Consider the following 12,716-nt stretch of genomic DNA (forward strand, 5'->3'; position numbering starts at 1 on the left):
CTTGGTGTCTTCTGTCTCTTGATATAATCGCAGAATGACACCTTATTTTTGAGATCAGGACTCTGTTCTGTCAAAACAGAAATTTAGTGTTCAGAAGCAATCCAATACGTGAAAACCTCTGGGAGAGGTTCACAATGATGCTAACATGGCAAGGAATTGATCTCTTTGGAACAATTCTTTCATAAAAACCTGCTGAATGATAACAGAGAAGGAGTTTTCATGATTCATGTTTTCTATGCAATAACTACAATAATAACTTCTCATTGATGTCATTGGTCCTTTATTCATACAGAGATTCTCACTGGCTGCCAATGTAAACTCAAATCCAACCTGAAGAAGAAGTTCCAGTGTGTGTTTGAGGGCATCGCTAAAGCAGGAAACCAAACTCTTCTGAACCAGATCTACACAGAGCTCTACATCACACAGGGAGGGGCTGGAGAGGTCAATGATGAACATGAGGTCAGACAGATTGAAGCAGTGTACAGGAGACCAGACAGACCAGAGACAACCATCAAACCAAAAGACATCTTTAAAGCCCCACCTGGAAGAGACCGACCAATCAGAACAGTGATGACAATGGGAGTGGCTGGCATTGGGAAAACAGTCTTAACACAGAAGTTCACTCTGGACTGGGCTGAAGACAAAGACAAAGACAACCAGGACATACACTTCACATTTCCCTTCACCTTCAAAGAGCTGAATGTGCTGAAAAAGAAAAAGTTCAGCTTGGTGGAACTTGTTCATCATTTCTTCTCTGAAACCAAAGCAGCAGGAATCTGCAGCTTTGATGAGCTCCAGGTCGTCTTCATCTTGGACGGTCTGGACGAGTGTCGACCTCCTCTGGACTTCAACAACACTGAGATCCTGACTGATGTGACAGAGTCCACCTCAGTGGACATGCTGCTGACCAACCTCATCAGGGGGAAACTTCTTCCCTCTGCTCGCCTCTGGATAACCACACGACCTGCAGCAGCCAATCAGATCCCTCCTGAGTGTGTTCACATGGTGACAGAGGTCAGAGGGTTCACTGACTCAATGAAGAAGGAGTACTTCAGGAAGAGGTTCAGGGATGAGGAGCAGGCCAGAGAGATCATCTCCCACATCAAGACATCACGAAGCCTCCACATCATGTGCCACATCCCAGTCTTCTGCTGGATCACTGCTACAGTTCTGGAGGAGCTGTTGAAGACCAGAGAGGGAGGAGAGCTGCCCAAGACCCTGACTGAGATTTACATCCACTTCCTGGTGGTTCATCTAAAAGTGAAGAAGGTCAAGTATGATGAAGGAGCTGAGACAGATCCACACTGGAGTCCAGAGAGCAGGAAGATGATTGAGTCTCTGGGAAAACTGGCTTTTGAGCAGCTGCAGAAAGGAAACCTGATCTTCTATCAATCAGACCTGACAGAGTGTGGCATCGATATCAGAGCAGCCTCAATGTACTCAGGAGTGTTCACACAGATCTTTAAAGAGGAGAGAGGCCTGTACCAGGCGACCAGGGTGTTCTGCTTCATCCATCTTAGTGTTCAGGAGTTTCTGGCTGCTCTTCATGTCCATCTGACATTCATCAACTCTGGACGCAACCTGATGTCAAGAAAGAAATTTACCTTTAATCTTTTTAAACTGTTCAGAGCCAAATCATCACATTTCTACCAGAGCGCTGTGGAGGAGGCCTTACAGAGTCCAAATGGACACCTGGACTTGTTCCTCCGCTTCCTCCTGGGTCTTTCACTGGAGACCAATCAGACTCTCCTACTAGGTCTTATGACTCAGACAGGAAGTGACTCACAGACCAATCAGAAAACAGTCCAGTACATCAAGAAGAAGATTGAAGAGACTCCTTCTGCAGAGAAAAGCATCAACCTGTTCCACTGTCTGAATGAACTGAATGATCGTTCTCTAGTGGAGCAGATCCAACAGTCCCTGAGATCAGGACGTCTCTCCACAGACAAACTGTCCTCTGCTCAATGGTCGGCTCTGGTCTTCATCTTACTGTTATCAGAAAAAGATCTTGATGTGTTTGACCTGAAGAAATACTCTACTTCAGATGAGGCTCTTCTGAGGCTGCTGCCAGTGGTCAAAGCTTCAACTAAAGCTCTGTATGTGCACATATACCCATCTACATTTACTGTATCTTCTTCTTTTGTCATAACAAAAATATAATTATTTGTTTACTTTTGTTTTCCTGATTCCTCTTCAGACTAAGTGGCTGTAACCTCTCAGAGAGAAGCTGTGAAGCTCTGTCCCAAGTCCTCGGCTCCCAGTCCTCTAGTCTGAGAGAACTGGACCTGTGTAACAACAACCTGCAGGACTCAGGAGTGAAGCTGCTGTCTGGTGGACTGGAGGGTCCACACTGCAGACTGGAGACTCTCAGGTCAGGATACAGATGTTTGTTAGACAGCTTTAACACCCTTCTGTAAGTTGATGGTGATGAAGCTCAACATCTGTTGTGATATTCAGTGGCCTGTTGAGATTCTCAACATCTCTGTACACATGATTTTGTAAAATTGGGGGTTCATTATATTTTCTATCTCTAGTCTGTCAGGATGTCTGGTCACAGAGGAAGGATGTGCTTCTCTGGCCTCAGTCCTCAGCTCCCAGTCCTCAAGTCTGAAACACCTGGACCTCAGTAACAACAACCTGCAGGACTCAGGAGTGAAGCTGCTGTCTGGTGGACTGGAGGGTCCACACTGCAGACTGGAGACTCTCAGGTCAGGATACAGATGTTTGTTAGACAGCTTTAACACCCTTCTGTAAGTTGTTGGTGATGATGCTCAACATCTGCAGGATTTTACTGTTGATATGATTTTCTAAGACTCTTGAGTCTATCACATTTTCTATCTCCAGTCTGTCAGGATGTCTGGTCACAGAGAGAGGCTGTGCTTCTCTGGCCTCAGCTCTGAGCTCCAACCCCTCCCATCTGAGAGAGCTGGACCTGAGCTACAATCATCCAGGAGCCTCAGGAGAGAAGCTGCTGTCTGCTGGACTGAAGGATCCAGACTGGAGACTGGAGACTCTCAGGTACAATCAGACAACAAGGACTCAGTCTATCTCCTGTCTTTTATGTTTCCCTACTCGCTCAGTCATCATGAACAGGGATGCAAACAGCGCGCCGAAAAGCGAAACTCGCTTTTTTCATGACCAATTAGGTGACTTGTGACAGTGGCAATCACGTGAAACTGAGCCGAACTCATTCATGGTTGTCTCTGATTATACTGATAACAGCCTACCGCCAAAGTAATCGCGCGACATGTGCGCTCATTCAAGCGGCGCGTATCCGCGTGCAGTCGGTAGGAGAGACGTCGCCTCCGCGATGTAGAATGTATTCAATTCAAAAAGTGAAACTAACACATTATGTCCATTAAACACTGAATGAAACATCCCATGTCTTTATTTCTTCAGTTTATTTTAATAGTAATAATTATGACTAACATTCAGTGAAGACCTAAAAATCAGTATCTCCAAAATGTAAGTATTGCAAAGGAATTTTTTTAAAGCATTTTAAATATAGAAATGTTGGCTTTCTGAAAACTATGTCCATCTATATGCACTCAATACTTGGTTGGGGTTGAACTACTGGGAATTGACTTTTCCGTGATATTGTAATGTACTTATTCAACACAGTCTCACTCCCAAGGCGTAATAAACGGACGTTTGGTCAGGGCCCTTTCGCGTTGTTTCCAGACGCTCAAGGTACCCCTCAGCGTGGGACCTGAACGCACAGGGATTTCAATTGATTTTAATGCAATCCCCTCCGCGGCGATATGTGACGCTCAGAGCAAGTGCTCCAGCCATCCATTCACTCCTATTCCGATCCGGCCGCGGTGCTGAAAGACGCCGTGAGCTCCCCTCCCATTGGATAACTGAACCTCGTACCATTTGCAGCTGAATTCGTATTCATAGGAATAATACAATATTTATACAGTAATTTGGCCGCAAAAATAACATTTCAACATATTTTTTATGACATTTCTAACGAAAAATGTGTGTTTTACTTTCAAAATCTATGTTGAACGAATTCAAATTATGTTTTGTTTGGCAAATTGAACCTGTTAAAATGTGTACAATATGTTAATTCAGCTTTCTGGCCATAAAAACAACATTTCGGGATATATCTGGCATTGTTTGAGGACATTTCTAGCGAGAAATGTATGTTTTACTCTCTAAATATATGTTGAATGAAAGCAGATTGTGTTTTATTTGTCCTGTAACGATATCACAGCTTGTGCTTGTGACTGTCGAGCCGCTTTGGGCGTCATGTTGCCATAACAACGGCCCGCAGAGACTCCGTTCCGGAGTCAGAATCATGGATGTATTGAAGCCGATCGGCCGTGATGACAGATTATGAGGAAGCTGCACGCTTTTCAAACCTGCTCAGCAATGTAAACTGCAACGTGACCTTTAACCGACAGTATATTTATACGAAGGATTCAAACGATTTACAAGCCGGACCTATTTCTCCAGCCGACAGGCGGACAGCTTCCGCGTTGTTGCCGAGGATGTGACGTCATTGCAACGGCGCCACCGGTCGCGACCATAGCCTGCGACACTGCCATCTACGGCGTCTGGACGGAACTACAACAGTGTTTTGTCAGTCAGTTGTGATCATGAGGAGTGGAAATTAAGCCATGTTGATTTAATTCAACAACATGTGAATAAACAGTGAGGAATCAGAACAGTTAGACAGCTCTTTTTCAACAAAGTCCAAATAATTCAAGTAACTCAAGTCATATAGGCCTTTTTTTTTAATTCCAGAAAACAATATTTCTCCCCCCTTCTCCCTCCTCCCGCCCAGGAACCTTAGTTTATAATATAGTCTAGAATGAACCCGTCCACTGTAGTAATGTTTATGCACAACTGCACCACTTTAGCCAGCTCCTTTATTTCTGGTTTTACATTGGACAAACTGATTAAGGCTCCATTTTCAGGAGACACAGCTATTCTTTAATAACTTCCACATTCGTTGGGTTACGTTCAGAGGTTTATCAGGGCAGGGCCTAGGGTCATCCAGTGTTAGCAATTACAGACCCATCTGACCTTCACAGGGGTCACAGGTCAACTTTTCATGTGAAATTTGACGATTTTTGCTATCAATTCAGGCATAAAACACCAATACTTTGAGCTGGGAAGCTGAAATTTTACTACCTAGTCCAGACCTTGGAGCAGATTGACGGTGCCAAATATCAGAGCTCTGCTCCACTCGGAAGTGTCCAAAATGGCCAAAAAGCAGTGTTCATTTCTAATCCCCCATTGTGTACAAGACTAAATTCAACAGATAGTCTTTAATAACTTCCACATGCTTTGAGCTGGAAGTCTGAAAGTTTCAGGGTTTTGTCAGGGGCCTAGGGCCACCCATTATCTGCAATTTCAGACCAATCCCACATTCAGAAGGGGTCAAAGGTCAAGGTTTAGTGTGAAATTTGACGATTTTTGCTATCAATTCAGGCATAAAACACCAATACTTTGAGCTGGGAAGCTGAAATTTTACTACCTAGTCCAGACCTTGGAGCAGATTGACGGTGCCAAATATCAGAGCTCTGCTCCACTAGGAAGTGTCCAAAATGGCCATGCTAACTGTCAAAGGTCACAGGGGTCAAACATCAAAGTTAATCCTAACAAAACACACACGCTTTAAGTAATCATCATGAAGTTGTATATCAGAGAGTCCTCTATCATTATATTGTATTCCCATTGCTCTGGGGGCCACGGGGGGCCCCTGGGGGCCACTTCGCTTTCCCATGCTCTCACAGATTTGGGTGTCGGGTCAGTGGATAAGGGCCTCACAATGAGTCCACAGGCCAAGTTTCAAGTGATTCGATTGGTTTCTATGGAAACAGCGGCCTCCTGGAGACCGAGGAATGCGGCTGTTTGAAGCCCCGCCTCTCGAAAAGTAATGGCTCAGAAGGTCTCTCAGGCATTAAGTCTGAGAGGCTCTGAATCTGAAAAGCTGAAATGGATGAAATATATTTCTAAAAGTCGTACAGTTCTGAATTTGATATCAGTGGTTCCGGGGGCCCAAGACGAACGCGTTGATGTGCGTTCGGTCCTGATTGAGCCATTACTTTTCGAGAGGCGGGGCTTCAAACAGCCGCATTCCTCTGTCTCCAGGAGGCCGCTGTTTCCATAGAAACCAACCGAATCACTTGAAACTTGGCCTGTGGACTCATTGTGAGGCCCTTATCCACTGACCCGACACCCAAATCTGTGAGAGCATGGGAAAGCGAAGTGGCCCCCAGGGGCCCCCCGTGGCCCCCAGAGCAATGGGAATACAATATAATGATAGAGGACTCTCTGATATACAACATATCTAAATTTCATGATGATTACTTAAAGTGTGTGTGTTTTGTTAGGATTAACTTTGATTTTTGACCCCTGTGACCTTTGACAGTTAGCATGGCCATTTTGGACACTTCCTAGTGGAGCAGAGCTCTGATATTTGGCACCGTCAATCTGCTCCAAGGTCTGGACTAGGTAGTAAAATTTCAGCTTCCCAGCTCAAAGTATTGGTGTTTTATGCCTGAATTGATAGCAAAAATCGTCAAATTTCACACTAAACCTTGACCTTTGACCCCTTCTGAATGTGGGATTGGTCTGAAATTGCAGATAATGGGTGGCCCTAGGCCCCTGACAAAACCCTGAAACTTTCAGACTTCCAGCTCAAAGCATGTGGAAGTTATTAAAGACTATCTGTTGAATTTAGTCTTGTACACAATGGGGGATTAGAAATGAACACTGCTTTTTGGCCATTTTGGACACTTCCGAGTGGAGCAGAGCTCTGATATTTGGCACCGTCAATCTGCTCCAAGGTCTGGACTAGGTAGTAAAATTTCAGCTTCCCAGCTCAAAGTATTGGTGTTTTATGCCTGAATTGATAGCAAAAATCGTCAAATTTCACATGAAAAGTTGACCTGTGACCCCTGTGAAGGTCAGATGGGTCTGTAATTGCTAACACTGGATGACCCTAGGCCCTGCCCTGATAAACCTCTGAACGTAACCCAACGAATGTGGAAGTTATTAAAGAATAGCTGTGTCTCCTGAAAATGGAGCCTTAATCAGTTTGTCCAATGTAAAACCAGAAATAAAGGAGCTGGCTAAAGTGGTGCAGTTGTGCATAAACATTACTACAGTGGACGGGTTCATTCTACACTATATTATAAACTAAGGTTCCTGGGCGGGAGGAGGGAGAAGGGGGGAGAAATGTTGTTTTCTGGAATTAAAAAAAAAAAAGGCATATGACTTGAGTTACTTGAATTATTTGGACCTTGTTGAAAAAGAGCTGTCTAACTGTTCTGATTCCTCACTGTTTATTCACATGTTGTTGAATTAAATCAACATGGCTTAATTTCCACTCCTCATGATCACAACTGACTGACAAAACACTGTTGTAGTTCCGTCCAGACGCCGTAGATGGCAGTGTCGCAGTCTATGGTCGCGACCGGTGGCGCCGTTGCAATGACGTCACATCCTCGGCAACAACGCGGAAGCTGTCCGCCTGTCGGCTGGAGAAATAGGTCCGGCCTGTAAATCGTTTGAATCCTTCGTATGAATATACTGTCGGTTAAAATGAGGTCACGTTGCAGTTTACATTGCTGAGCAGGTTTGAAAAGCGTGCAGCTTCCTCATAATCTGTTATCACGGCCGATCGGCTTCAATACATCCATGATTCTGACTCCGGAACGGAGTCTCTGCGGGCCGTTGTTATGGCAACATGGCGCCCAAAGCGGCTCGACAGTCACAAGCACAAGCTGTGATATCGTTACAGGACAAATAAAACACAATCTGCTTTCATTCAACATATATTTAGAGAGTAAAACATACATTTCTCGCTAGAAATGTCCTCAAACAATGCCAGATATATCCCGAAATGTTGTTTTTATGGCCAGAAAGCTGAATTAACATATTGTACACATTTTAACAGGTTCAATTTGCCAAACAAAACATAATTTGAATTCGTTCAACATAGATTTTGAAAGTAAAACACACATTTTTCGTTAGAAATGTCATAAAAAATATGTTGAAATGTTATTTTTGCGGCCAAATTACTGTATAAATATTGTATTATTCCTATGAATACGAATTCAGCTGCAAATGGTACGAGGTTCAGTTATCCAATGGGAGGGGAGCTCACGGCGTCTTTCAGCACCGTGGCCGGATCGGAATAGGAGTGAATGGATGGCTGGAGCACTTGCTCTGAGCGTCACATATCGCCGCGGAGGGGATTGCATTAAAATCAATTGAAATCCCTGTGCGTTCAGGTCCCACGCTGAGGGGTACCTTGAGCGTCTGGAAACAACGCGAAAGGGCCCTGACCAAACGTGCGTTTATTACGCCTTGGGAGTGAGACTGTGTTGACTTATTTGTTAATGGTGAGCTGCCCCCCCCCCCCCCCCCCCCCCCCCCCCAATGTTTTGACTTTTGTAAATCAGATAAAAATCATAACTTGTTGACATTAATAACCTCAGATGTTGTTTATTGATAAACAGAGTGCTGCTGCTTACTGTACATAGCAGAAACCCTGCAGTCTATAATTTCCCTTATCATTTTATATTCCACATTGTGAATTTTTGTTATCATTGGAGCAGATTCTTTGTAACACACAGTCAGTAAACACATCAACAAGACAACGACTTGACTGTAAGACTGTGCAGGTTTTCATGTAGGGCAGAGGGAACAGAAATACATAATATTGAAGATGTACAGTAAACCTCTGTAGGCCCCTCAGTCTCCATTAGGGGTGTAAAGGTATATAGTACTTCGGTATACCGCGGTGGTGTAAAGCCACGGTGGTGACACCGTGAGATTTTCAAGCTCACGGTGACGGTAATTAATTAATTATTTTAATATTAACTCCACTTACACGTCGGGAACTCAAAACATTTCACTTCACATTCACATGCAAGTCGGCCGGAAATAGCTCGCTCCTTCGTTGGTTTCTCTTTTTTTCCCTCTCCAGAGCTCCCCCACAGTTCTGGGAGGCATGTCACTGTGCACACATGCTTTTGTTTACAACGGGCTTTCAGATCTGCTCCGGTGCCTGTAGCTTGCAGACCAATCACAAATCGTGATTGTTTGAAGCCGAAGGAAACCATAGAAACACGTTGTTGGAGGGAGTGGACGGAGGGAAGGAGGGGGGGGGGTTGGCTTGTGGTCGAAGAGCAGTGTTTGCTAAGCCCTGCTACCTGCTAACATTGGGCTAGTGCTAACACGGAGCTAACGCTAACACGGCCACACACAGAGACACAGACACACACACATGAATACAGGTTCCAAAACACGAAGGCGTGTGTGTGTCATGACGTATTACATTACCTTATAAAAGATCCATGGTGTGTGTGTGACATGTTAGCGTTAGCTCCATGAAGCCACAAGCACAAGCCAAACTTAATCAGTACGTGATGCCAAAGAAAAAAAGATGAAAGAAAGAGAGAGATTGAAGGAAAGAAGGAGAGAGAGAAAGATGGAGTATAATAGATAGATGCACGGAGAGATGCATAATAGAGGCTGTGTGTGTGTGTACACAGACATATGTCTCTGTGTAGAGAGAGAGAGACTTTAGTGACTGAATATAAATAATTACATTTTGCTGACACTTAAATATAAACCAAATATAAGTTGTATTTACATAAAGCATGTACTTTAATTTTAATACCGTCACCGTGAAATACCGCGGTATACTGTACTAATACTGTTACCGTACCGTACTGTAAAATCCCATACCGTTACACCCCTAGTCTCCATAGCAACAGATATGGTTCATCCTCCTCCTGTGATAGATTATGTAGTAATGATGTCCTGTAGGACACTGAAAACCATTACACTCATTACTTACAGTCAGGTGAGACAGCCTCCATCAACAGAAACTGTTGTAATGTGACCAAGGTCATTGCATACTTATCCTTAGCCTTACTGCGACTAAGCACAAAGTTCTTCATGTGTCCAGCCTTACAACTTTGCTCTCCAACGTCACCACGTTTATGCAGGGGGGCTTACCCCCCAGTTCTCTCTGTCATCCCTGTCCTCTGACTTCCCATCTAGCGCCATTATCAGGCCAATGTTTGAATTTGTTCACTACTTTGGTTTCAAGTCTATTTTCACCTCAGGCACCTTTTTTTTAATATATTTTCTTCATTGTGACACATTTTAAATACAAACAAAGATCAGACACAGATTAATTCAACAACATTTAAAGAAAAATACTTTGACAGAAATGACACACAGGAACATTCATTCTCCGTGAACCTCAACTTTATAATTTAAAATTTTTTAACATTACATTCTCAAGTCAAATCATTTGATTTTGATTGATCAGGGACTTTACAGTCTGCAGCATAAGGCCTCTGTTTATTTGTCACATTTAAATATTTAAATGTGTTACGTTTTAAATAGGAGGATCCAAATGCAGACTCAATTGGAAAAAGTATTTATTTAGAAAAAGGTTAATAAAAGGAAATCAATGTACAACGGAAACAAAGTAGCAACAAAAGAGTCAACGAGCCTAAGTCTCGGACAGGGGGTAAACAAGGAATCCAGTTAAACAGAAAATAACAAATTACAAAACAAGGGACTAGAAATACAGAACTCTATAATTTATTATTTGTTCATAAACATGAGGTGCATTTTTACCATGGTCCCGTCTCAACCTAGCCTCGTAAACCAGCCTCTCGCGGAAATGCATTTAATTTAATTTCTCGGGAGAGTCTGGCCTCATCCCTGTTGTAAGCATTTGGGGTGGGCGGGAGTAGTAGTGTTGACAGACAACCCCATTCAGCCAATCAGCAAGTTGGTGTAATGACGGGGCTTTGCACCAGTCGGTCCCTGATTGGCCAAAGTGCTGTGTCAATCACAGCGCCGACGCTGATTGGCTCGGCCTTCTGAGGGTTTCAGGCCAAACGCTTACAACAGGGATGAGGCCAGACTCCCCATCAGAAATGAAATGAAATGCATTTCCAGGAGCGGCTTGTTTACGAGGCTAGTCTCAACCATACCCCATATGTGTACAGTTGAGACACCTATAGAAACCCATTGATGATGACTGAACATCAAAGGTCAAAGGTCAAAGGTCTCTTTATTGTCATACAACACATGTTAAAAACATGGGATGAACGAAATTTCGATGCCCTGGTCCTGTGCCAGCCCACTAAGATAAATAAAAATAAATAAGTACAATAAATAGAAACTGTAGTTAATGTCATTTAAAAACATACAGTAAAAAAAAGAAAAAGTGCAATAAATAAAAGATAAAAGATACAACGACAATGACAATGACAGCAGCAGCAGCGCCCTCTGGCAGTTTAACATCAATTGTTAATTCAATAAACTTTTTTAAAAATGACAATTTGACAAGATATTTTAATATAAATTCATTCCTCTTTTTTGAAATTAAAAACAATGGAATTACTGTATTAATAATGTAAATATTATTATATTATAATCATGTAACATAATATTAAAGCAGAAGTAAGCAATATTTTTGTGTTAGTATAAGTCTTAAATAGTTATATCTTCCGACAGCAATCACTTACATAGAGTGTTTGGACTGAAACACGGGTCTGTCAGTCACTCTGCTCTGCTCTGAACCGAAGAGAAAACATTTCTCTTATCCTACAGTTTTTATCCAATGAGGAGAGAGAACGGCATAAAGGGGCGGTCCTCTCTGTGTGTGCAGCCAAGGGATGCGCGTGAATGTGGTGACGTAGGGACGAGGACTGTTATGGTGCGTTCAAGGCAGCCCGTGTTTTTCCAACCTGTGAAGTCGTACCAGTTCGATCCTGTACGAGTTCACGGGGCGGAAGTTACGAGTGGCCGTTATAGTGACTTTCACAGGTGAAACAGGTCGGAAAAACACGAGTGGGTTGCCTGGAACGCTACAAAGTCGTAAGTTGTGACATGAAGCTGTAATTTACGGTTTCCGATCATCCTTGGCGACATGAACCACTGCTCACTGAATAAAACTCTGAGAGACTTTTTTTTTTAACCCTATGTCACATGCCCCACCAGGAGCAACAAGATCCTTGACAAATGTTTTGTAAATGTCAGAGAGGCATATAAGTCATTACCCCTCCCGCCCCTGGGTGCATCCGATCATAACTGTGTGCATCTCATTCCTGTGTATCGCACTGCATTAAAAAGAGGCAAAGTGCAGAACATTAGTTTTAAGGACTGGAATGACAGTAATGCATGCCAGACTCTTCAAGGCCTCCTCGATTCTACAGACTGGGACATGTTCATTGAATCCTTGGCCGACATAGATGAACTGACAGATGCCGTCACAAGCTGGACTTCATACTGTGAAAGCATTGTCATCCCTATTAAAAATGTCAGAGTATATCCTAACTCTAAACCATGGGTGTCGAAGTCTCTTAAAACACTTCTACACAAGAAGAATAAAGCCTTCAGGGAGGGTAATAAATTAGAACTGTGCAATTTGCAAAAAGAAATTAAGAGAGAAGTCAGAGCTGGAAAAATGAGATACAAGAACAAAATAGAAGCCCAACTCAGAACAAATAATCTGGGCTCAGCGTGGGAGGGCATGAAAACAATCACAGGACTGAACAACAGTAGTAGAGGAAGGGACTTGTTGCCCAATTACAACTCTGATCACCATCTGGCTGAGAGCCTTAATGCTTTTTATGGTAGATTTGACAATCATGATTTAGCAGTAATCATTCTGAGCTTAAAAATAGGCTCCTGTCAGCTCCTCCTTTGAATCCTTTTTTCAA

The 12,716-nt window shown here is 43.1% G+C and overlaps 1 protein-coding gene across 1 annotated transcript in view; it reads left to right on the forward strand.

Annotated features, from left to right (window-relative positions):
* The window catches only part of LOC146961142 (uncharacterized), a 93,037-nt gene that overhangs the window by 72,967 nt on the left and 7,354 nt on the right, over positions 1-12,716 (forward strand). The window contains exons 8-10 of the mRNA XM_085771667.1: positions 2,198-2,371; positions 2,535-2,708; positions 2,845-3,018. Coding sequence (XP_085627793.1) covers positions 2,198-2,371; positions 2,535-2,708; positions 2,845-3,018 — 522 coding nt within the window. The remainder of the gene's footprint in view (positions 1-2,197; positions 2,372-2,534; positions 2,709-2,844; positions 3,019-12,716) is intronic.

The sequence above is a fragment of the Trachurus japonicus genome, chromosome 24 (genome assembly GCF_045865225.1).
Source record: "Trachurus japonicus isolate A0001 chromosome 24, Traja_1.0".
NCBI classification, from domain to species: domain Eukaryota; kingdom Metazoa; phylum Chordata; class Actinopteri; order Carangiformes; family Carangidae; genus Trachurus; species Trachurus japonicus.